This window comes from Vipera berus, assembly GCF_964194415.1.
Source record: "Vipera berus genome assembly, chromosome: 3".
Taxonomy (NCBI): Eukaryota; Metazoa; Chordata; class Lepidosauria; order Squamata; family Viperidae; genus Vipera; species Vipera berus.
In genome coordinates this window covers 47,857,059-47,882,231 of record NC_138204.1, presented here as the reverse complement: position 1 = coordinate 47,882,231, position 25,173 = coordinate 47,857,059, and the positions used below count along the sequence as shown (strand labels likewise).

General features: G+C 41.0%; 4 protein-coding genes across 7 annotated transcripts in view; 2 read left to right on the top strand and 2 right to left on the bottom strand.

Annotated features, from left to right (window-relative positions):
• Nucleotides 1-11,689, bottom strand: part of USP49 (ubiquitin specific peptidase 49) — a 51,460-nt gene extending 39,771 nt beyond the window's left edge. Inside the window, exon 1 of the mRNA XM_081325055.1 lies at nucleotides 11,553-11,689. The gene's annotated coding sequence lies outside the window, so the exon portion shown is untranslated. The remainder of the gene's footprint in view (nucleotides 1-11,552) is intronic.
• Nucleotides 1-25,173, top strand: part of PRICKLE4 (prickle planar cell polarity protein 4) — a 326,491-nt gene that overhangs the window by 126,046 nt on the left and 175,272 nt on the right. The window lies entirely within an intron of this gene.
• Nucleotides 838-11,708, bottom strand: MED20 (mediator complex subunit 20). 4 transcript variants are annotated; one of them, XM_081325056.1, is made up of 5 exons: nucleotides 11,553-11,708; nucleotides 10,744-10,898; nucleotides 9,809-9,963; nucleotides 5,936-6,189; nucleotides 838-3,183 (listed from the first exon to the last, which is right to left on the bottom strand). In XM_081325056.1, exons 2-5 carry the CDS (start codon nucleotides 10,812-10,814, stop codon nucleotides 2,968-2,970), a joined length of 696 nt encoding a protein of 231 aa, XP_081181182.1. In that variant the 5' UTR covers nucleotides 10,815-10,898; nucleotides 11,553-11,708; the 3' UTR covers nucleotides 838-2,967. The 4 variants fall into 4 exon arrangements, with proteins under 4 accessions (XP_081181182.1, XP_081181183.1, XP_081181184.1 ...); XM_081325057.1 differs by lacking the exon at nucleotides 10,744-10,898 and having other exon boundaries at nucleotides 11,553-11,695; XM_081325058.1 differs by lacking the exon at nucleotides 10,744-10,898 and having other exon boundaries at nucleotides 9,809-9,953; nucleotides 11,553-11,695.
• BYSL (bystin like) lies at nucleotides 13,176-23,568 on the top strand. The gene is made up of 7 exons (XM_081322389.1): nucleotides 13,176-13,487; nucleotides 14,969-15,131; nucleotides 18,331-18,469; nucleotides 19,642-19,775; nucleotides 20,756-20,916; nucleotides 22,104-22,206; nucleotides 23,123-23,568. Exons 1-7 carry the CDS (start codon nucleotides 13,202-13,204, stop codon nucleotides 23,469-23,471), a joined length of 1,335 nt encoding a protein of 444 aa, XP_081178515.1. The 5' UTR covers nucleotides 13,176-13,201; the 3' UTR covers nucleotides 23,472-23,568.

Sequence of the window (25,173 nt, the reverse complement as noted above, 5' to 3'; positions counted from 1 at the left end):
CAAATCAGGTGAGAACCTGACCTGCACAGGTCAGAGTCAGAAGAAAAAAAGGGACTGAACTGAGAGGCAAAGCAAGTGACAGTCTTAAGAATATCATTATAATCTATAATACGAGTGTTACGCATGGATATAAAATGTACATTTTTAAGATAAAAGGAAATTAAGTATACTTTTGCTAGTTCTCTCTGCATCTATTGCCCTTAGTAATCAGCTTCATAGGTATAGAAAATATTGCATGCAAAGCTGAATTCCAACAATAGAATCCAGTTCCAATAATTTTTAAAATCAAGTTTCCAGACCATCTTCAATGGAAGCTTCACATATACTGTACAGTATTGTAATAATCCAGGATGGAAGATGGAAGTTACTGGGCTGTGTATTATTAAAATGAGATCACCTCCATGCAAAGATGATCATAAATGCTTAAAGCTTTTATGTGCTTTAGAGTTTACTTGTTCCTGTAATTACTGAAGAAATCTAGAAGCACCCCAGAACACAAATTTGATACTTTAGGGAATTATCTTAAAGATGCTTTTCAAATGGAAACTGCACTTTTTTGGTTTTTTTCCTTAAAAACATTTTGCTTCTTATCCAAGAGGCTTCTTTAGTTCTAAACAACCATGACCTGGGTGACTGAGAATCTCCAAAGACATTTAGGGGAAATACAACCTTTTTCAGAACACCTCAACCGGACATAACAACCATCTACTAGTATAACTGCCTTGTCCAGTTAAGTTTCAATTTGTTGATCTACATCCAGTCCAAGTATTTCAAAACTTCCTCTGGAGCATATAAAAAGCAGACAAGAGTAGCATGTCATCAGCATACTGGTGTCATTTTATTATAAATCTTGGAATGTACTCAGCAATTTAAGTTTTTCCCAATCATGGCCGCTAATTTGGGGCTGGGGAATTCTGGGAATAGAAATCCACACATCTGGAAGTTCCTCAAAGTTAAGAAATCAAATGTAGATGTTATACAGATGGAGGGTAAAACAGAGCTCTGCATCTGAATACCACCCTCCCAACAGTAAGTATGGTAGAAGGAGAATAACTATAAAAGTTTTTCATTCATAGTATCAAAAGGATACTATAGTCTGAAATTACCGAAAACTGCTGAGATGTCTGGTGACCTCAGCAACAACTCCAACTAAAATATAATAAACGTCTTTCATCCAGGATTGACTGGATTTGATCAGCCAACCTTTATTTAGTATCTGATGCAGAAAAAGGAGGTTGACCACAAGTCTCTAGCCCAATTTCTCTTCTATCACATTATAGTCTTTGATGATGATGCATAGACAAATAAAAGTTATTACATTCCAAAATCAGTTACAAAATTAACAGTCACTACTTTGACCATATAGACCAGTGATGGCGAACCTTTTAGAGACCGAGTGCCCAAACTGCAACCCAAAACCCACTTATGTATCATCGGGTGCTGGGTGGGCGTGACCCATTGGGTGGGTGTGGCCCATTGGGTAGGCATGGCTGCGGTGGTAACGGCAGACTAGGTGGGACTAAAAAGTTCAATCAACTCCAACTTTGCGAGATCTTTCTTTTTCCTGCAAGAAGTTGAAATTGATTGATTGATTGATTGAACCTTTTTGTTTTTGCACACGGCGGCGGAGGCCTAAAGCAAAAAGTTTTATAAAACCCAGCTTGAAGGCCTAGGACTGGGATGATGGCGTGCATGCCCACAGAGGGCTCTGCGTGCCACCTGTGGCACGCGTGCCATAGGTTCGCCACCATGGATATAGACTCTGACTGTTGAATAGAAAGTTATTCATATAAAATCCTGATGAAATGTACATGTTTATGACTTTAGCGATGAAAAACTGAATCTTTCTTTTCAAATATATTTATCCTCTAGTTCTGTAAGTTAAACAACTACTCGTGCAAAGAATCAAAAAGCTCAGGTTGCATTCACACCAGAATCTATACAGATGGGAATAAGAATCAGTTACTGGAATATACTTTTTTCACAGCCAAGTTGTTAGGTGTGTGTAGAATTGATCTTATATTGCCAATTCTGAATTGAAGATAATCTCTAAAGTATATTTAAATCTCTAAAATATATTTTGAAACTTGGCTCAGCTACCATATATGCTTAGCCATTCTACCAATATTAGTGTACCAGAATGAAAACATTTTTTAAATTATACTATCACACATACTATATTAGAGTTAAGAAAGCAAAAATACCTAAATAACTTTTAAGCATACTACTACCTAGTCTTATATTAGGCTTAGAGAACAGATATATTTCAGGGATCTTTAAGATATACTATTAGGCATTATTGATAGCTACCACTCCTATTACCAAAAACATACGCCTAAGTTCTTTGGTCTAATTGATAATTAGAACTTTTTTTAAAGGCTGTGGTTACCTCTGTACAAGGAAGGGAATTCATTACTAGGGTCTCAATAAAACCTAGAGTCTTGTTTTCCTTGCATAGAACAGCATAAAATTCATCATACAAGCAGAGTATATGGAAAGGTTATTGTACAGAGACAGTTACATAGACAGTTAAGTAATTATCAAGTCTTGACTAAATTAATTAGAAAACAGCTTTTAACAGCTTTTTAATCGGGAAGATTAATATATTTATGTAAGAACTAACAAAAAGGTTTTGTAGGAGCAAAATACAAACCAAACAATAATTAATCCCTACTAGACAGAATACAATGACAATCAACATCTTTAAAAACCTACACATACAGATTCTATGTTTTCATTAACATAAAATTTAAACTATGTATAACAGTACAGATATTGGTTTCCATGACTAGATTCCCCTATGGCACACATTGCTGAGTCTGATATGAGACAGCATTCATCTTCAACAAGATATTTACAACAGAGACATATTGCTTTGATGGGTAACAACTGCCATCTGGAATACTGGATTGAATGTGCTATTCAACAAAGTGGTTGCTTACTTGAAGAACATTTTCTGACACTTCTTCATCTGATACCTGCAACAGGCACCTGCTGCTGCTTGCGAATTTTGTTGAAAAGTTCCATGTATTGAACTATTGTATCAGCTGGACTGTAGATGCTGTCATGCTTATTACTGAACACAGAGGGGATACCAGGGGCATGATTTCCCATAAAGCTCTGCATGAATTCCATTACAAGATTCCAACAGTCAGTGGCTACCACACATGGACAATATTCCACCTGACAACAATTAACAAAAAATTTAAATAATGAATCAAATCATAATTAGTTTTACAGCTAATAACAATTAGACAGAAAGCTTGAGGGAAGAGGAAACATTCACATATATGTTCACAAAGTCTAGTTATGTTTAAATTTGGGCATGTAGCATGTTGCTACAAAACAAATATAGGGCTTTCTTCCAGATAAGATTCAAAATATTGCAAATATGCATCTTCTAAAATGACTCATAGCAAGTAAGCTTTTAAAATTATCTACAAAATTATAATAAAAAACATCAGTCCTTTCACAAACTTTCATTCCTTGTCACAGACCTATACTATCCCAGTATTTCTCTACCAACATATCATAAAATTTCTCCATACATTTGCTGTTTATTTTACTGAACATTCTAACAATACCTGTACTCACTACAAATCATTTAGTTCTTAAGTAACAACATGGCATTGTAATCAAAAGTGCATGCATATTCAAGATCCCAGTCAATATATCTCTAATGTTAACATAAGCATTCCTTATACATTTATCCCTAAATATATGAAACGAGAGGATATAATAAAACTTTTAACTTCTGTGAATCATTCACAGCTATTCACTCAATAGGTTATTACACTGACAATACTGACTTAGCAACTACATAAATTTTCTTCAGGACAATTATCCCCAATCTGGTCCTTCAGGTCTTCCAATGTTGTATCCATAGCTAGTTAATCGAATTTATCCACCTTGGCACTGGTCATCCTCTTTTTTTTTCCTTCCACCTTTCCCAGAATTATACTGTAGTCTTCTCTACAGAGCTAAGTGTTCACATAATGTACCCAAAGTATGATAATTTCTAAAACATCCCTGGCATCATTCTCTCACTTGGCTTTATCTGAAATAATCCTGCTAAACTCCTCTCTACCCATTCATGCCTATACCTCTGATCTCTTAAGATGTCGATTAAAGTCAAGAAATCCACCACTACTCACAGCGCTTAAGCTGCTGGCTGAACATCAGAGCACTATACAAAAGTGGATGGAAGCATGGAGTAGCTATACCTCCCAAGATATTTCTGAGCATATTAATCCTAATAGTATACCTCCAGGATTTAATCTACCCCGACACATATGGGTGACATACAATAGAATTAGAACGACTCATGGGGTGTGTGCTGATTCTCTGTATAAATGGGGAAAGACACCTTCAGCACAATGTGATTGCGGGGCTCCCCGACAGACTATCCAACATATAGTGAGGGAATGCACTAATAGAAGATACCCAGGAGATTTTAAGGACTTCCTCTGCGTAACAACGGCAGCTACTGACTGGATCTCCAAACTCGACATTAAACTCTGAAATGTTATTTCTGTTTTCCTCTTAGGTTTTATAATTGCTTCTATTTTTTAAAAAAAATGTTTTAACTGTTCTAACTTGTAAATATGAAGTGCTTTTAATTCTGTGTGTGACCAGCCATACGCTAAATAAATAAATCTGAAATAATTTCACTGTTTTTATTTTTAGATCCATCCATTTTGGAGGCTCCTTCTTTAACCTTCCTTCCCACATGCAAAACAATGTTTTTATTTTTGTCAGAATTGCTGTTTGTTTTCTCTTCTGTTTACAATCTTGTTTCTTGCTCTTTGGCTACATTCTTTGCTGTTATTTTTTTATCTAAACACAATGTACAGTAGAGACTTAAATAATGTATTTGAAAAAGACCTTTTTCTGAGCAAATACTTAGTAACCATGTCTATTCATTCTTGAGTATCTAAATAGCCCACTATTTTTTGTATCATTTCATTTTGTTTTTTTACCCATCCAGTCAAGTCAGTGAAATAACTCTGGATTCCATCCATTTGGAATGTTGCAATTTCCCCCCAAAATTCATTCCTAGTTCTTGCATTATTATCCTTCAACTTTCACCAACCTACAAATTTCTATTTTCATATGCCCCCAGAACTCTCATGCTGGCTGGGCTGGGGAATTATGTTGAAATCCATAAGCCTTAAAGTTGCCAAGGTTGGACACTCCTGATCTAGATGATGGAAAATCATAATTTTTGACATACGTTTTAGCTCCAATCCTGTTCTTTATTTACTGACTTAAATCACCTAAATTTTAGACTCTAGGCTGGCGTGTCAAACTCGCCATGTCACATGACATGTGACGTATCATAACTTTTTTCCATTACCGGCAATGGGGTGGGCGGTTTCGCTATGATGCATCCGGCCTGCGGGCCGGCAGTTTGACACCCCTGCTCTAGGCAGCTTTCATTACAATTAAATCTACATCTTCACTTCCATGCATATATTCTATTCCACTAGGCAAGATCAGAGCAATTTCATTCACATTTATATCATTATTCTACTTTCTTAGACTGGTCAACCTTTTTAGTCTGGTGATGACTTTTGTCAATTCAGGCTCTTATATAACACTTTATAGTAACTAAGAGTAACATATAAATTACCAGCTTTAATCTTATCCATGCTACATTAAGAATTCCCTGCTAATCCTAAGGCACAGATGTCAGTTTTGAATATTTTGGCCAGTTTGCCACAAGACAAACAAACTCCAGTTTTATCCCAGGCTTGTTTATGCTATTCTAATCAAGCTAGGTTCTTTATTCTAGAAATGTAGGCAATATACTATGTCACTTTTCACTAATTATGCTATATGTGCAGCATGATGACACATTCAGGATATGATCTCAAATAAAAAGCTCCTATTATTCTAAATATTAATCATGCTATTTAATTCCGACAACTCTTACCTCAACAGATATTCCACGGGCACTGGGCCCCATGGTGACTGTGCCGACCTTCACCAAAAAATCACAGTACTGATAGCGAGTGCCTCTGCTCTCTATTTTGTTCCCTTTGGCATTTTGAAAGAAGCCTTTCAATTTCACCATAAGGATGTCAAAGTTGGTATCTGCTATAAGGCATGGGCCATTTTCAAAGAGGGCAAAACAGCTGAGGGGATATTCCGAATTGTGCATCACATACATCAGTTTGGCAGCCTGTCCTGAAACAACAGCAGCATGAGTTTCACTTCAAGAAAACTATTTCTTCTCTCTTAGAAACCTGAAAAACTGTAACATTATTACATTTTTATCACTCTTTGAAAGCACTTGATTTTATTACAGAGTATTTATCTTATTCATTCTCCATAAAAGATGATGGTTGCTGATGATTTATGTAAGTAAAATGTAATGGTGTTATTCAGCTGTTAAAAACATTGTTTTAAGGTACAGGGACATTTATCTAACATACTCTTCAAGTAGCAATTGAGTTACTTTATTCAGAAAATTATTGCTTGTTTGACCCTGTTCAGTACTGTTTTCCATTTTTCCCCAGTTTTTTTTTTACATTCTAATGCAGCTGTCCCCAACCTTTCCAGTTTTACGGACTGACAGCAGTGTGTGTGGGGGAGCATGCTTGTGTGTATAGCTCCATTTGCGCACTCGCCTGCTGCTTGTGCAACCCATTTCCGAACAGGCCATGGCCTGGTAACGGGCTGTGACCAAAGAGCTGGGGACCCCTGTTCTAATGGGCATATTTTAAGGTGCCTGAAAATGGAAACTGACAGGGATCATTCTTGTACAAAACCTTAATAAATACCTGCAAGACTTAACAATACAATCCAGGAAAAGAAGGTATCTTAGCAAAACATGGAAGAGACTTCATGGAGTAAGGATTTACTTCCAGATGAATGGATTTTAGTCTTAAATGTGAAGGATGTATCTTTCAAACAAGCATAGAGCTTGCTTCCAGCTGACTTCAAAGAAAAGGGATTTTCTCTGCTATGAACTTTTACCGGTAGGTTAGCCCTAAGCAAAACTAATTTTCAGGAGAAACACCTGTACATTCTGTGGACAGCCATGTAAACAAATGTTTACCGTATTTGTTGGACCATAAGACGCACCTGACTATAAGACGCACCCAGTTTTTAGAGCAGGAAAACAAGAATTTGGATTCTACTTTTATGCCCTGGGAGCAGCTTGCCTTTCAAACCTCCGATATATAAAAGAAGGGGAAATGTGCTACAAAGGCGCGTCTCACGGAGTCTTTCCCAAGCAACGCCTGCGCTCCACCGCTGCAGAAAAAGAAGCGCTGCGTTTCTCACCAGTGCAGGTAGCCCGGGTCCTGTGAGAGGACGAGTGGGAACGAAGCAGCCCTTGGGTCTGTGCTGTGGAAAAGCCGCAAGCACCGGTGTCGCCTGGGCTCCTGCCTGGCTCACTTGCTTGTGGAAAAGAAGCTGCTTGCTAAATGAGCTGGGCAGCAGCCCGGGATCAGCGTTTCTGAGTGGGATTTCTCAGCGTGACTCAGCTGATCCTGGGCTCACTTAGTCAGCAGCCTCTTTTCCGCAAGCAAGTGAGACAGGCAGGAGCCCGGGATCAGCTGAGTCGCACTTAGAAATCTCATTCAGAAACGCTGATCCCGGGCTCCTGCCTGCTGAGACTCCGGATTTGAGCCGCAGACCACAGGAGAACACCGCTAATCAGGTGGGAGGCTGGGAGTCCGGATCCGATGCCACCGGCCAGCTGGAAGTCCCGGCAGGCGGCCCCGCTGCCACCGAACAGCCGGGAGCATTGGCAACCTTCTCTCGTGGCCGCCAGTCACCTGGGAGTGCTGGTGCTTTTGAGCAGGAGCGGCCATCAAGCCCCGGGCTCCCAGCTGACTGGCAGCCCCCAGACAAGGTTGCCGACGCTCCCGGTTGTTTGGTGGTGTCGGGGCCACCCACCGGGACTTCCAGCTGGCTGGCGGGGTCGGATCCAGAATCCCAGCCTCCCACCTGATCAGCGGTGTTCTCCTCTGGTCCGTGGATAAAATCCGGTGTCTCAGCCTCCCAGCTGATCGGCGGAGCAATGGGGGAGGAGCAGAACTGGGGTACCACACCTTCGGACCATAAGACGCACCCTCGTTTCCCCCCCCCACTTTTGGGGGGAAAAGTGCATCTTATGGTCCGAAAAATACGATAATTAGAATATATGGTCCTGCCGTATAAATTTCCTTACAGCTAGCATCCAGAACAGATAAAGTACTATCTGTCTATCTGTTCTAATACAGATCAGGAGAACACTCCCTAAATAAGTGTTTTTAATACTGCAGTGTTTTAAATCTTATAAAAATTAGGTTAATCCTCTATTTCAGTGGTGGCGAACCTATGGCACGGGTGCCAAAGGTGGCACTCAGAGCCCTCCCTGTGGGCACTCGCGCCATGCCTCAGAGGTGGCAACTGTCCCTCTTCAACCAGCTGCCCCCCACAGGTGTCCCTCCCCACGAGCGACATTGAGGTGACCACACCCACCCAATCTTCCATGACCACCACAGCCACACCCACCCAGTAGGCCATGCCCACCTGGCACCCAGCAATAAATAAGTGGGTTTTGGGTTGCAGTTTGGACACTCGGTCTCTAAAAGGTTCACCATCACTGCTCTATTTGTTTGCTCTGCTGAGCACATGGAAGGCAACTTTTAAATCAAAATGGTACCAAAAAGGAAATCATATTTGTTTACATAAGAAACAGGATGAAAATGCATTAAAATAGCATTCTACTCATAAGGGGACAGTTAAATTACTGAGTTCAGTCCTGCTTTGTCCAAAATCCAGTTTAAAGCATTCCCAACAGCTTAGATTCTTTAATGCTTCTCGAGCTGGTAACTGGTTTCACTGTTACTCTTACCATTCGGAATTTTTCCTAATATCCAAAAGAATTTGTGTAACTTAAGATAATTTCATTTTTTCTATTCTAACATGATCATGGCCTTCTTCTCTGAGACATCTCTTCAGATATTATACTACCTCCTCAGTCAATGTTTCTCAAGGAATATTTATTAAATTTCTTTAGTCTCTCCTTGTAGGACTTAGTTTCCAGGTAGAGTTATCCTCACTAGTCTTCTTTAGGAAGGATTCTGTGAAATGCGGTCCCTGTAAATGGTTATGTAAGACAAGAGTCTATTGATCAATATAAAATAGAATGGAACTATTCCTCCCAATCATTAGAAAACTACACTTCTAATGATGGAGCCCAAAACTGAGACTGACTTTTCAGCCACATCTTGCTATTGTTTGTGATCAACTACAATTCTAAGTTATATAATAAATAATTCTTTCCAGCAACCAGGTAGGAAAGCTTGATATTGAGCAGGTGCATTTGAGCAGACAAACACGTGTTTTTGCACTTGGGAAAAATATAGCGTTGGTGTAAGTTATTAAGATTGCTTTTAAACTATTAGCTTTTCCTATCACTTAAAACTTAAAACTTAATCATCATCTTCACATGACTGAGGTACGACAAACAACTAAAGCACAGTAACTTTAATTCTTCGGTAAAGTATCTAAATTAATGAAATAGCCATCAGGACAACATCATGTGATAAAACATTTTATCTACACACGAGGTACTAGATTTCCAACATGTTTCTTTACAATCTCATTTCATGATTAGTATATGAAGTTAAAATTGACTATATTTATGTCCAAAAGTTACTCTTTGCATGATAAAAGTTACTTTACAGAAAATGTTGGCTATAAAGTTACTTGCTGAGATGCATCTAAATGCTGCCATGTTCCAATTAAAGAATAGAAATGTACTGGAAGGATCTGAATATACCAATTTTTGAAGACAGAAAAAGCTCACCTTGACTGCCCATTGTGGAAGCTGCAGTGTGGTAGGTTTCACAATCTACACAAAATGTTCCTTGTTTTTCTGCGCCAAGTAGCTCCAATTTTCTTGTTAATATTTCAACTGTTTGCTGAACACTTTTTCCCTCTGCTACTGGCATCTGAGATACACTAGCACAAGAAATATGTCTTTTTAACTGTGAAAAACAAATACATACCTCCAAAAAAACCCTATTTTAAATGCTATGGGAGACAATACACACAAGGAAATAAGTATAAGAAATGGAGCATCCTTACTCTGCATCAAATGAGAAGACTGTCTTTATATCGCAACAGCACTTTCACTAACCATAGGCAAGATATTCTATGTCCAATAACAGACAAATCAGTATTGATTTAGCTGTCAGCAGACATTTTTTGCCTGTATTCTCAGTGACTAGCCAATAACATTTTCTGGTTTCATATGGCAGTAAAAAGCTACAGTTGCCCAAATAACAGATAACAGAATCACTGTTATCTTTTTGTTATCTCCTTTCCTGTGAGAATGAACAGGAACAGGAAGAAAACATATTTTATCTAGAGAAACTTTGGTTGAACCCATTTTAAATTAATTTCCCACCCAAGTCCTTTTGATCCTGAGGAGTCAAAATGAAAGTGCACGGTAAGCCATACACTGACCTGTGGTCCCTTCAGATAATACATTAGGGCTCAGAACAAACTGACAAAGACAGCATATGACTGCAGACTTTGTCTCCCTACTTTAAGCTGTATTTTCCCATTAATTATGACATCTAAACATAGCCTCATACTCATGGAGTCCGTTGGTGCCCAAATACCTTTTCTAAAAAAATAAAGTTCTGTTTGGTCCGAACGAAACCGAAACAGTGAAACCTACAATCCCACACAATTTACTAATACATTACTACACAAAAACATTTTTTGGGAGCTCACATTAGAATAAGATCAGACGTGGGTTCACAACTGTATTTCTGGCGATGTAAAATGCTCATGAGGAAATACATCCGGAATACTTAGGAAATCCTCCACCACCACAATGAACACCTTTTTAAAGGCTGGCTGAGGATGCCACCGTGGGCTAACCGTTGCTGCAAATAAAAACAGCCGCCGTCGTCAGAACGATCACAAAACCACGGAACATGAGGCTCTTGAGGATTATTTTTTCCCCCCATGTTAGCCGCGTTTCTTCTTCGCTATCGCAATCTAGCACAACCTGGCGGCCTCCGGGGGTGCTGGGCAAGGATCCCCGCCTTCCCCTAATCGGGCAGACTGAAGGTAATGGGAGGCAGTCCAGAGCATCTAGCCAAGGTGGCTGGCGTTAGATTTTCCTTGACAGCAAGAGGATAAAAAAAAAAAACAACCAGAAATGTCCCCCCCCCGCCGTACGAAAAGTCTCTTTAAAGCAGGGGTCTTCAAACTTGGCCCTTTTATGACTTGTGGACTTCAACTCCCAGAATTCCTCAGCCGGCTGAGGAATTCTGGGAGTTGAAGTCCACAAGTCATAAAAGGGCCAAGTTTGAAGACCCCTGCTTTAAAGCGTCTGCAGCTACTCGGGCTGTTCTATGGCCTCTCTCCTGTTACCTGCGATGGCAGTGTTTGGACACAAAACATAACTACAGTCCCAGATCCTCTTCTGTTAGGCGCCAACCTTGTTCTGACATGTGCAACCGCACCTTAAGCGCTCGAGCCAACGCGTTTCACTACCTTATCAGCTTCATAACATCAATAAAAAAATATCCTACCAGGTGACGCCCATGCTTGCCACAGCCTCCGCGTGCCACTGGGTCGGTTCTCGCAGCAAGGGCGCCCGCAACTCGGGATTGCTTCCTCTCGGATTTCGAAGCGCGCAGCGACCTCCCAGCCAGACCCAGCAGGAAGCTCGCCTTTCTTGCCCTCGCTTCTAACAGAAGAAACCAAAGCGGAAGTGACGTAGCCGAATGATTACAGGGACGATCCGGAACAATCGCTTCTCGGAGCGATGTCTCCCGCTGAATAATCCCTGAGGTTCTTTTGTGATTTTTTTTTTACGCAGAATTAATCCCATACCTTGATAAGAGCGCACGGGTTGTCGCACAAATCAAAGAGATCGTTTGCGAGAACAGCACACTAACAGAAGTGGTGCTTTTTACATAAGCTCCAAGGGCGACGGCTGTCTCCAAATTTGTGGCGTGCGCGTGTTGTTTTTAAATGGGAGGCGAGAAGGATGCAAATTTTAAAGTAGGCGAAGAAGATTTGTTCTCCCCCATGCATTGTTGAATTTTCACTCCCAGCATTACTTAGTTTGATCATTTTAAATTGTCCTTTTTATCTGGAAACCGGTGGATTCCCACTTCGGCTTTTTAACGGGCAGAAACTTTCATCTAGGTATCACTTGGGTTGCTTTAACTATAAAGAGAATACATCTGTAACTCAGGATTGAACTGTGGGGTGCTTGGTCCTTTCTGAGTTTGGTTCCCCCCCCACTTTGTAGACGTTTCATTACCCAACTCGGTAATATCATCGGTGTTAGAAGGGAGTGGGGTTTTAACCTTATCTAGGGCAACTGCGATCACACTACTATAAGGATCGTGCAAATTTTTTTTAATTTTAATTCCATTTATATCCCACCCTTCTCCGAAGACTCAGGGCGGCTTACAAGCTTAGCACTGCTAAGCCTTCATTCTATGTATATGCCTGCTTATTAGGGCTTTCATACACCCCCAAGCGGCATTATTACAAAGTCAGCTTAATTGCCCCCAACAATCTGGGTCCTCATATTACCTACCTCGGAAGGATAGAAGGCTAAGTCAACCTTGAGCCTGGTGGGATGCGAACCTGCACTAATTGCAGGCAGCTGGTGTTACTTAAGGAGGCCTTAGCCCACTGCTCCACCAAGGCAGTGGACAACTTTTGATGAAGTGAGCAAGTCGAAAGGCTACTATTTGCAGTGGTGGCGACAGGAATTATCAATAGTTCCGAACTGATCAAATGTAAGTCTGTCTGCGCTCAGTTTGCAATAAAAGTACACTTTATTTTATTTATTTATTATGGGACTTATATGCCGCCCTATCTACCGAGTCTCGTACAGCTTCATCTTAAACTCTCGACGGGCCAAAGACTACACGCCTTCTTTCCCCTGAGAACAGTGCATCGCATCTGTGTTGAAGTACCACATACAGTACCACATAAAGGCCAGGCGAAGACAGCAACAACAACAGTTCCAAAGAAAAAGCAGGAAACTGCCACTTACGTCTCTCGGAGAGGGTTTTTTTTTTTAAAAAAAAGTCGCTAGGATCTCCGGAGTCACCTCTACACTCAGTGGTAGCTCTGCACCCGGGTGACGCGCAATGAGCGCATGCGCGTGGACAGCCCTATTTTTCTCCCGGAGCTGCGTGCTCCATCGGCGGGGATCATGCCGAAGGCGAAGCGGCCGAGAGGCTCCGGTGGGGTAACGACGACGACCAGCGTCCCCTTGGCCGAACAGATTGCCCAGAGCGATGCCGTGAAGCCCGTTACGAGGGTCAAGCGACGGGGCCAGGCAGGGAAGCGTGGTGGCGGGGGAGAGGAGGAGGACGAGTATGTGGACGAGAAGCTCTCCCGGCGGATCTTGCTGCAGGCTCGCATCCAGCAAGACGAGCTGGAGGCCGAGCACGGCGCCGGCAAGAGCCACGAGCCCAGGAAGAAGACGACAGTCCTGGGTGAGTGTGTCTAGAAAGCTTGTGGCTGGAGCAGAGTAGCGGAAAGACGGGATAAGGCATTTTCTTGCCCAGCCAAAGTGTTTCGAAAGACACGCGTTTTTTAAAGAACGTTTTTGCCGCGGTTTACCAGAAAAATTATAAACTACAATATGCAACAAAGTAGGACAAAAAAAGTAATCCATAAAGATTTACGCAGGGAAAGCCAGGGGGAACGGATAGATTTTTTTTTAGTAGGCGTCTTAGTATAATGGTACAGGCCTCCTGGATTTCAGAATGCAAATTGTGAGAGTTACCACCTGGAAGGCCACTTGTGAGAAACTGCAGGATAAATCTCTATTGCAGGAGACACCGACACCCCCCCCCCAAGAATATAAGAAGCCGTGAGAGATCAAGCAGGAGTTTGATCAGCTTCCCTCCGGGAGATTAACTGTCAGAGAAAGCAAAACTGCCTAGGTTCTAAAATTATGTTTGAACTCAGACTGAAAATCATTGTTTTTCCTTCATACAGACTATCAGTTGAGGGAGGCTGGAGTTACAACTTCTGACGGTAACTCCTGGGCTGTTTTCATTTTTTAATAGACAGGAAGGATGGTTAGCTTTTCACAAACAATAACAGAAATGTGAAATCTTTCTGACTTGTGTCACTTTAGAGCAGACATGTCAAACACAAGGCCCGGGGGCCGGATCCGGCCCGCGAAGTGGTTTCATGTGGCCCGCAAAGCCATCCTGGAAACAGTGAGGGAACGGCCCCCACTGCCTTGGCCCTGGCCCAGAGACCCTCCTTCTGCCAGAGACCCTCAGATCTGTCCCACTCCTGCCCAGGCCCCCATAGGCACCCTTGAGGCAAACGATGTAGAGCTGGCCACGCCCACCCAGTAGGCCATACGCACTCTAGCTACGCCCACCCAGTAGGCTACGCCCACCCAGGCCATACTCACCCGGCCCCCTGAGGGCAACCGCAATGCTGATGCGGCCCTCAATGAAATTGAGTTTGACACCCCTGCTTTAGAGCTTTTATTTTCTTTATCCAGGATAATGAAATAAAATTTGATGTTTTTTAATATCTAGTACATGGCTGATTTCTAGCTCCTGTTGTTACATATTTATGATATTGTATAGTGTTGTATTAAATATAAGACTTGAAGGACCAGGTTAGGGAGACACCATTATGGAAAACATCTGTGTGGTGGTCAAGACTCAAAAGTCAACACAGTTTGATGACACATAATCATTATATAGGTTCAGTAAACTCTCCATTTAATAGATTGTGGTGTAGTATTTTGCATAAAATATGCCTGTATAAAATCCCATTTCAATTTATGTAGGCCTAACAGATAAGGTAGAAATTAATTAAATGCCATTGGGTTTAATGGGCATTCTGATGTAACAAATACCCCTTCCCCCACTTTACTCATTTAAATGAAAAATGTATTGTAATCTAAAGTTGCTTCCTCTAAAATATTTTCTTCTTTCTTTTTCAGGACCTACCTCAAAGGATGGAGACTCAGATGCAGAGGATGATGAGTGGCCAGTGCTGGGGACAGCTGGAGCTATGGAGAAGGAAGACTATTGTGAAGAGATGACTGTAAATCCAGATGACGAAAAAGCCATTGAAATGTTCATGAGCAAGAACCCACCAGTGAGGTAAGCCAGATGATCAAGTACTGATATTATGGTAACATCTAGGATAAATTGTGATCAGATGATGTAAATGGAACTTGTTGGGATGGCTAATTTGAGCCAAGAAAAGGCAATATTTATGTTTATTCCCGACTGGCAACACCTCAAGGACTTTTTGCAGAAAACAGAAAAAATGAGCTTATGATTTGTGTTTTTGATTAATCAGGATAAATTATAGAAAGAAGGGAGACAGGTTGTAGCCACAGAGTAAGAGATAAATTTATAACTGCATTTATAATTAATGTAAAGAGGATCAGAATGTCTCTTCGCATTTGATGGCCACAGTATTGAGCTTCAGCTTCAGTACAGGTAGTCCTCAACTTAAAACAGTTCGTTTAGTGACTGTTCAAAGTTACAATGGCACTGAAAAAAGTGACTTATGACCGTTTTTCACACTTATGACCATTGCAGCATTTCTATGGTCATGTGATTTACATTCAGATGCTTGACAACTGACTCACATTTATGACGGTTGCAATGTCCCAGGGTCATGTGATCTCCTTTTCCGAACTTCTGACAAGCAAAGTCAATGGGGAAACCGCATTCACTTAACAGCCGTGTTACTAATTTAATAACGGCATTGATTCACTTAAATGTGGAAAGAAAAGTCATAAAATGGGGTAAAACTCATTTAACAAATTTCTCACTTAACAGCACAAATTTTGGGCTCAATTGTGGTCATAAGTTGAGGAGTACCTGTATCTGTCCTAAAGAATATTCAGGGTTGATTTCCTTTAGGATTGACTGATTTGATGTCCTTGCCATCCATGGGACTCTCAAGAGTCTTCTCCAGCACTACAATTTGAAAGCGTCAGTTCTTCGGTGCTCAGCCTTTTCTGTGGTCCAACTCTCACAGCTACACATTACTTCTGGGAAGACCACAGCTATACAGACCTTTGTTGGCAACGTGAAGTCTGTGCTTTTTAATATGTCGTCTAGGTTTGCCATAACTTTCCTCCCAAGGAGCAAGCGGCTTTTAATTGCATGGCTGCAGTCACCATCTGCAGGGAACTTGGAGCCCAAGAAAATAAAATCTGTCACTGCTTGCATTTCTTCCCCTTCTATTGCTGAAAAGTGCCATGATCTTAGTTTTTTTAATGTTGAGTTTCAAGCCAGTTTAATTTAATTTAAGATTATAGAAGTAAAGGTATCCCTTGTCCAGTCAGTTCTGACTCTAGGGGGTGGTGCTCATCCCCGTTTCTTAGCTGATGGAGCCGGTGTTATTTGAAGACATTTCCATGTTATGTGGTCAGCATGACCATCAAGGCACGTAGAATGCTGTTACTTTCTCATTGAAGTACCTATTTATCTACTTGCATTTGCATATAGACAGAAGCTGGGGAAGTAACAGGGGCTTACCCTGTTGTACGATGCTCAGATCTCCAACCTGGGCTGTCAGCTTTCCAATTGATAAGCTCAACTTCTTTAACGGCTGAGCCACTGCACCACCACCCCCTTAAGATTATAACACACTGTAAATTTAAATCCTTTCAACCACATTTCTTTTTGTTCCATCTGTATCATAACCAAGATTTTTAGCCCATTCTATCATACTTTTTTTGACTTACACTTTTTCAAATTTCAATAAAAGTTCATAAATTTTAGCAATTACACATTAATCATTTGTACACAATTATGTTTCATATTCAGTCTTACAATATTCAAAACCATAGATTGGTCTACTCTAATTCTTTCTACCAACTGTAAATAAGATCCTGGTCATGTTTAGATAGCTAATTCACTTGTTTTCTATCACTAGTCAAGCCCTGGTCCATCTTGCAGTAACACCATGCTAAATAGTAACTGTTTCATTCAGAAGCTCTAACCAAGACTAAGGAGGTTTTTGAATCATAATTCCTTATATAAGTAGGTGCAGGTGTTGGGCAGATTTTAGTTCACTAGTTATCAGGCTCTTATAGTTTATGTTTAGAAATTCTGTGGACCATATTTTATTCAAATCCACTATAGGAACTTCTCCGTTCCTACATTGCAGTTCAAATGGTACACATCAGAGTGACAATTTCTCCATTTGTCAGTGTCTCCTAATGGATCTAAGCAGCTTCAGACTATTTCAGAAAAAAATTACCTATTCAGGAGCCTCCAATAGTGGTGGATGTATAGATGCAAATCTTAAGGGGTTGGGGATGTTATCTTGCTAATGCCTCAGTGCTCCTTAGTGCAGGGGTAGGCAACCTTGGCTCTTTTATGACTCGTGGATTTCAACTCCCAGAATTCCTGAGCCAGGTGGCTCAGGAATTCTGGGAATTAAAGTCCACGAGTCATAAAAGAGCCAAGGTTGCCTACCCCTGCCTTAGTGGATGGTGAACTCAATGTTTCAGCTAGCAATAAGGTACTCTATAATTCTAAAACTTTCTTTTCTTTTTGCTGCTGTTGTTTAACCAGCAGATGGTGCTTTAATTATTGGGTACAGAATATTGCATTTAAAATCTTGAGGTTCACATCTAAATATTTTGATAATGTATCCAAATCCCAAAATGGTACTATCTTTACAAATTTGAAACACAATGCAAAATATATAGTTTACCTCCCTTAGAATTTCTTCTTTTATTTTAATATTATAGTTGTAGAATGGATAGAATAGATTTAAAACAGCATTTCTTATTGGCAGAAACTTTGGAATGAAACTTTTTTAGATGTATTCATTTTTAACTTTTGTGGAATAAATAGTATTTGAAGGTATGAAAAGCTATGAAATTGGCATTTTGAAAAGTACAACATATTTATTAGCTGTGTCTGCATTTAATTCTTATCCATTGCTTGTTCTGTTCCCACTGCAACTATTGTATGCACCCCAAATCTGCTCTGAAGAAGGCTTGGGTACTGCATGGGAGAACAAAGAGGAATTCCTAAATTACCCTAAATGTAAAAAATAAGCTTGTATTTTTCAAAGAGATTGGACAGGAGTATTAAATGTTAATATAAGTAAAGACGTTGCTACCTTCAAGTTGCTTGTTTTTACCATAATCTTCTGAACTGAACAATCATAGTCAGGTGACGGTGAAGGGTCACCTAAGAAATTTTATTCTGATCTATTACAAGTCAGATTAAGAATTACCTTTAATGCTGTTACTCCTGCTTAATTTTCTAATAAGGGGCTGAATATGTTATCTACTCGTATTTTCCTCCATTTGGCACTTATTAGGCGCACGTTAGCAGACATTATCATGGAGAAGCTAACAGAAAAACAGACGGAGGTGGAGACAGTGATGTCAGAAATATCTGGCCAACCCATGCCACAGCTTAATCCTCGTGTCCTAGAAGTCTACAAAGGTGTCAAAGAAGTAAGTGTAATGGGTATGTGTTTTGTTGGCTATGTGTTTGTAATTCATGTACCGTATTTTACGGCGTATAAGACAACTTTTTAACCCATGAAAATCTTCTCAAAAGTCGGGGGTCGTCTTATACGCAGGAAAATACGGGTACATAAATCAATCGAATGCCCCCGTTCTTGCAAAGCAACTTTAAGCCTCCTTAGTCCAGTCCCCCCTCCAACGTGACCCTCCCTTCCCACCCCCAAGAGCCTCTAAGCCCCTTCCCCTCTCCCTTGCAAACGCCAGACCCTGGGAGTGACAGGAAGCCCCTCGCCCAAGCGGCATCTGAGCATAAGCAGAGTGCGCCCTGCTACCCACTATCTCTCCCGGCAGCCTGGACAGCGGTACTTGGTGGCCTGGCGCCCCTCTCGCCCGCAGACCACGCAGCGGCCCTCGCCAGCCGGCCTCTTCTGGGCCCGCCTGGCTGACCGCCTCCTGGGCAGGGCTTGGCTCCAGACGCGGCGGCTGCTCCATCTGCAAATGCGATCTCAAAGCCGGATCACGCTTGGCTGTGCAGGCTGCCGAAAAGCGAGGACTCGGAGTTCCCGCGGTGGTTGCGGCTTCTGGTGTGCCGTTTGCAGAGTCTAGCCTAGAAGAGCGTGTCATGTGAACGCAGCTCTTGCGTGTATTCCAAAGGGTGGGTGGAAGGAAAAGCCCCTTTGGGCTTCAAAAGGGCGGCTTTGCACCATCTGCATCAGACGGGGCTGAATCGGGCTTGTGTCGGACACTTGGCAACTGGCATGTAAGTATTTTCTGGCGTATAAGACGAAAAATCTTGAAAATCTTCTCAAAAGTCAGGGGTCGTCTTATACGCCCAGCCTTATACGCCGGAAAATACGGTATATAAATCTGAGCTACTTGCTGAAAAAACTTTCTAGTACAACCAGTTGTGTGTGGTATTCATAACTAACACTGCACTTCAATTTATTATAGCTGTTAATATTAATTAGAAATGTTTTTGATGAAGCTTATTAGTTAGCACAACCATTGCTGATGTGTAAGAAAAATAGAGTAATATCAGTGAAGGATCCCCGATATTTCCCTTTGCTACAAAGACTTTGTGAACAGTAAACACAGCTCTGCAATTAAGCAGTGCTGACAATTGCTATCATATAATTAATCACTTTAAAATGTTTCTAAAGGTGTTGTCAAAATACAGAAGTGGAAAACTGCCCAAAGCCTTCAAGATCATCCCAGCATTATCCAACTGGGAGCAGATACTTTATATCACAGAGCCAGAAACATGGACGGCAGCTGCCATGTACCAAGCAACAAGGTGGGATTCTGCTATAAATATTGCTACCATGCTGTTTTTCATTCATTGGCAGCTCCTTTCTGAGCTGGACACATTAAGAGTGACAGTTTCAACACATTAAATCAAGCTTGTGTTATAAAAGTGAAAGAGGCTAAACTATTTTAAATCCCAAGTCACTCTTTTCAGATTTTTTTAGTGTGGGATGTTGAAGTGCAGTTATTAATATTTTTGCATTTTCTATGTACCCTAGTACTGTAGATGGCGTTTCTGCTTCTGAATGTTATTGGTAGGCATAATCCTCTCATAAAAGAAACTCATATCCAGCAGTCCTGTATGGGCGTTTTTGTCAAGAAAAAATGAAGTGTTCAATAAAAAAAACATTTTTCTTGCACTATACATAGGCTGGATTAGGAAGACAAAACCAGAGCATTTAGTTCAACAGATGGTAGATGAAAACCACCTCAGTGACCCAGTTTAGGGACACTCCATATTCTTTCTCACAGAGAATTTTAAACAGGTTTGTCTTGACCAGAATGTTATATCTTGGACATTTTCAGTCATTTCTGGGGAAGAAATTCTTCCAGAGCCCTTCTGAGTTCACTAAAAATGGATCACCCTGGAGGAGGTTGAGCATGGTCTCGAAGGGGAACAGAAATTCTGGAATTCTCTGGAATTCTATTCCCAAAATAGTCACCTTTACCCATATCTTCTTCTGAACATTAAAACCCCTGCAAAGATTTTCTTGATGAAGATAGTTACGAGAGTCAGAGACGTTAAAATCTGGTTTTTAATATGGCCTTTTTAGGTTTTGCCTTTTGTATGTGTGAACTTCCCTGAAGTCTGGTGATAGTACAAAATGTTTATTGAGATTATTGTAAGGATACTAAAATGATATTTATACTGTATTATAAAACAATTGATCTTCACTTATCTAGTTTTCCCAGCTGGAATATTTCCTTTTTCACCTTTCCTTCCTCCCATGCTTTTATTATCTGTTCTAGAATTTTTTCTTCTAACCTTAAAGAGAGGATGGCCCAGAGATTCTACAATCTCGTGCTTCTCCCACGAATCAGAGATGATATTGCTGAATACAAGCGCCTCAATTTCCATCTTTATATGGCACTGAAGAAGGCCTTGTTCAAACCCGGAGCATGGTTCAAAGGTGAGTTGATTACAATTGAATGGTAATTTAAAATATAAAATTGTCAAGCAATTCTTAGTTTCTTGGTATCAGCTAGAAAATACATTGCTAATGTTCTCATCTTCTGAGCATTTGTTTCAGATTTATTCTCTTACACTTCACTGCTATCATTGTTCTGTAATAAATTTACTTAAAAAGGCAATATGATAGGATATGTGAGCTAGAAGTTTCATTCTGAACTGCAATACGTGTTTGCCTTCATTTTGTTTTTGCTTGTCAGACAGGATTTCTTCCCCTACCACTACAAATTAATTTTTGTTGTGTCAAGCACCAGTTTAGCAAGAACAAAAAAAAAAGATTCTGACAGATTCAAATTCAGTGAAGCCAATCTCTTTCTTTAGGATTATAATCTGATATTGAGTTTGTGGGATGGGGCCACCCATTTCAGTCCAAGTCGCTGAAAACGAAACAGTTCAAAAGGAAGGGGAACTGGTGTTGCTGAATCGTCAGCTGGATCAGGGCAGAGACTGACTTCCTCCACTGCAGCCTCAGAATAGCTTCCGCCAAGCAACAAGTGATAGAAGAAGGAACCCAAGGGAGGAGGGTTCTCTTGCAGAGGTGATGGGATCCAGCTTTCTGCTATCCCTCTGCAATCTAATAAAAAACCTTTAAAAGATAATGCTTTTTGTCATGTAAGCTGGGATTAGGTAACGACCCAAAATCTGCACATATACATGGTTAAAGATAAATTGGCATGGATCAACACTAGCTGGCAAGAACAACATGGCAGGAAAAATCGAAATTTGATAGGGACTGCAGTGAGAGGAGGTGCATAAATTTTCTTAGCCTGAGGGCCATACATTATTCCGATAATAGGTGTAGGGAAATGAAATATAGGTAATCCTTGACTCAGGACCAACAATTAGTGGAGGCAAGATCAAGGCTGGCTAACCCTGGTAACACTAATGAACCATAACTAGCAGCAGAAAGTGGAGATCAGTGAATTTGTTGTTGGTCCACTCCATAGGGTAATAGGTCAGTAGAAGGACATTGGTTAATCCAAGAACAATGCAGTTCTTGAAGTTTCAGGTTCTTGAAGAATGAAAAATCAAGTTGAAGCTGGTGTGCTAGTGTGAACTTCTTTTGTGTGTGTGTTACGTTAGAAAAGGCTACGTTATCTATAACTCACCCTTTCCTTTCCCTCCCAGGAATCCTCATCCCTTTGTGCGAGTCTGGAACATGCACACTGCGAGAAGCAATCATTGTGGGCAGCATCCTCACCAAATGCTCTATTCCAGTCCTTCATTCGGGGTAAGAGAGCTGAGCTAATTAACAGTGGAAGGGAAATAGTCCTGGGGATGCGAATGTGCAGAACGGTCTGATTTGCCATTCATCCATGTAGCCTTAGCTCTCAAATCTTGGTGGCAAAAAATTATGTTGGTGTCTCGGTAGAAAAAAATATTTCAGAATACCTTCGTAATAAAATATTCTCTGATGCTATGCTAATAGCTGGACTGAGAGTCTGCAGTGAGAATTATGAAAACAGCCTGCTACAAAATTCTTGCTTGATATGGAATGTTCTTGTATTTAGGCATTTCCTTATTCCTTGGGTTCAACAATGCAATATGATTGTTGTGGCCTAAATGTTTTGGAAAAATTACTTCCATGCCAGGAATAGGGTTGTCAGTTTTTCCACTGGTTCCACTCTTATGCCCTGACAATAGCAGGTACCCATGCAAGAAGGAGATAAAGCTTAAAGAAAAGCCTCAGATTCTTACTTATACAAATCAGGCTGTCCCCAAAGCACAGAAGCACCATCTGTAACAGACATTAGCAACCTAAATTATGGCCATTTTGCATTTCATTGCTCCAACCACAACCCACATTGCCTTTTGGCCAGTGCCTGTCAGCTTTACGCATCATTCCCCAATTTGGTGTTCTCTATATGTGTGAAACTTAACTATTATCCCAGTGGGCATGGCCATATCTATGCCTAGAAGCATTGGGTTTGAAGCAGGGAGATTGGATTTGCTATTCCTCTAACTTCCTTCATCACTAGGAATCTCCGTTTTCTCCTACAAAGCAAATTTGAAAGCATATGGAAATTCCCTTAAATGTTTTGCCCCGTGATTACCCTTCACTTCATTTTTGCAATCAGATGATCAGATTGTTATATAAACATGCATTCAAGTGTAATTTCCATTCTTTCCTCCTTTTCTTGTGCTAGAGCCGCTATGCTAAAGATTGCTGAGATGGAATACAGTGGTGCCAACAGCATTTTTCTCCGTCTGCTGATTGACAAGAAGTATGCCTTGCCTTTCCGAGTTGTAGATGCTCTAGTTTTTCACTTTCTAGCCTTTCAGAAAGATCAGCGGACCCTCCCTGTCCTGTGGCATCAATGCCTCTTGACATTTGCCCAGCGCTACAAAGAGGACCTGTCTTCTGAGCAGAAAGAAGCTCTGTTGGAGTTGCTGAAGTTTCACAACCATTCCCAGATTTCTCCAGAAATCCGCAGGGAACTGGTGAACTCCAAGTGTCGGGACATTGAGGGGATGCCACCAGTTCCAATGGAATAAACTAAGGGATGAAGGGCCCCGTATATGGCTTACTTCAATTATTGTGATTTGCTTATGATGGGACTTGTAAGTTAAAGAATAAAATGATCCTACAGCATTGGAGCTTAGCAAGCCTTTTTTGCAGGAATTAAGGCTTTTATACATTTTTTAAAATCACCGCTATGCTTGGGACAAAATAAGATTAGTTTTGCCTATGAAAGCCTTAATAAATAACGTTAATAGTGGAAGCATAAGGTTTTTGGAAAAATCCTTCTCTCAGAAAGGACTGTGATAACGACATGACCTTTGAAGGCATTGATGGAGGAATATTCTTAATAAAAGAGCAGCAAGCTGAAGAGTTGCAATTCTGATTAATGGGAAGATAAAAAGAATGCCAATTCTGTGAGGCAATCTAAACATATGAAGAGAGCAATCATTGCTTTGTGGAACAGGGCCCCTTATAAGTGTGGATAATCAAGGTCATGTTTCCTTAAAATAGGAATGATCACACGGCGACTCATGACCCCATCCACCTTACCCAGTCTATGGATTCAGAAGTGGTGTGTGTACGTTGCTGCTTTCAGTGCTGAATGGAAGGGTGGCTGGTCAGACCAGGCGGGATATGCAGCTTCAGCATGCTAGATAGAACTTGAGCTGCTTTGCTTTCTGAGAGGGCTGTCCGAGTGTTGCGTAGCATGGACGAATGTCTTGCACCATTTTTTCATAAGACAATGACCACTTCTGTTCCCCATTTTGGTCACTGGGAAAGCCAAAACTCTATGTTTTGACCTGGGATAGTTTTGTATGATGATGAAATGATTCCCTGCCTCAAACACGCGTAAAAGGTAAATGTAAAGGTTCCCCCGCACATGCGTGGTAGTCGTTTCCGACTCTAGGGGCTGGTGCTCATCTCCATTTCAAAGCCGAAGAGCCAGCGCTTGTCCGAGGATGTCTCCGTGGTCATGTGGCCGGCATGACGCCAAAGGCACATGGAACGCTGTTACCTTCCCACCGGAGTGGTCCCTATTTTTCTACTTGCATTTTTACATGCTTTCGAACTGCTAGGTTGGCAGAAGCTGGGACGAGTAACAGGCGCTCACTCTGTTACACGGCACTCGGGATTTGACCCGCCAAACTGCCGACCTTCCGATCGGCAAGCTCAGCGTCCTAACCCACTGAGCCACCGCGTCCCTTGTACACGTGTATAAACAGCACTCTTTTGTCCACTGGTTGAAGTCTACAGTATGTTTCAGTTGTGCAGTCCAAGGACAAGTGGCATTTAAACACTTTCTGATGGGAAAGCAATAAGCAATCTTGTTGCAGCTGCTCTTTTCTTCCTGGCTAACAGATGCAACCAGAAAGGTTATCTTGCTACACAGAGTCATCATGTTCTTTTCAAAAGTCAAGAGAAGCAGCCTTCCAGTATCTTGCTTCTCTGGCTGATATTACAGTTAACTTCATTCAGATCAACTCATCTCAGTTAGAAATTGGAAGTGATGCCATTGCTGAGTCTTTGGAAAGTGGCTTATTTCATAAGCTGCTACTAAATTAGATTCTTTAATATTGTCACAGAGAAATTCCCTAAGGTTTCTAGGACAACATAAAGTTTGCTGGCATCTGGGCAGATGCTGGAAGATCCTTAGGACATAAGAGAAAATTTTACTGCTTTGAATACATAGACTTACACATCACATCTATTGTAGTCTTGATAAGTGGGATGTGA

Excerpts from the sequence above, each read along its gene's own strand:
- BYSL (XM_081322389.1), top strand. The coding sequence starts at position 13,202 with ATGCCGAAGGCGAAGCGGCCGAGAGGCTCCGGTGGGGTAACGACGACG. Across the intron at positions 15,132-18,330 it reads AGCAAGAACCCACCAGTGAG|GCGCACGTTAGCAGACATTA; the intron begins GTAAGCCAGATG and ends GGCACTTATTAG. Across the intron at positions 19,776-20,755 it reads GCCATGTACCAAGCAACAAG|AATTTTTTCTTCTAACCTTA; the intron begins GTGGGATTCTGC and ends TATCTGTTCTAG.
- MED20 (XM_081325056.1), bottom strand. The coding sequence starts at position 10,814 with ATGTATTTCCTCATGAGCATTTTACATCGCCAGAAATACAGTTGTGAA. Across the intron at positions 9,964-10,743 it reads ACGTCTGATCTTATTCTAAT|TGTATCTCAGATGCCAGTAG; the intron begins GTGAGCTCCCAA and ends TTCTTGTGCTAG. Across the intron at positions 3,184-5,935 it reads CCCGTGGAATATCTGTTGAG|GTGGAATATTGTCCATGTGT; the intron begins GTAAGAGTTGTC and ends AATTGTTGTCAG.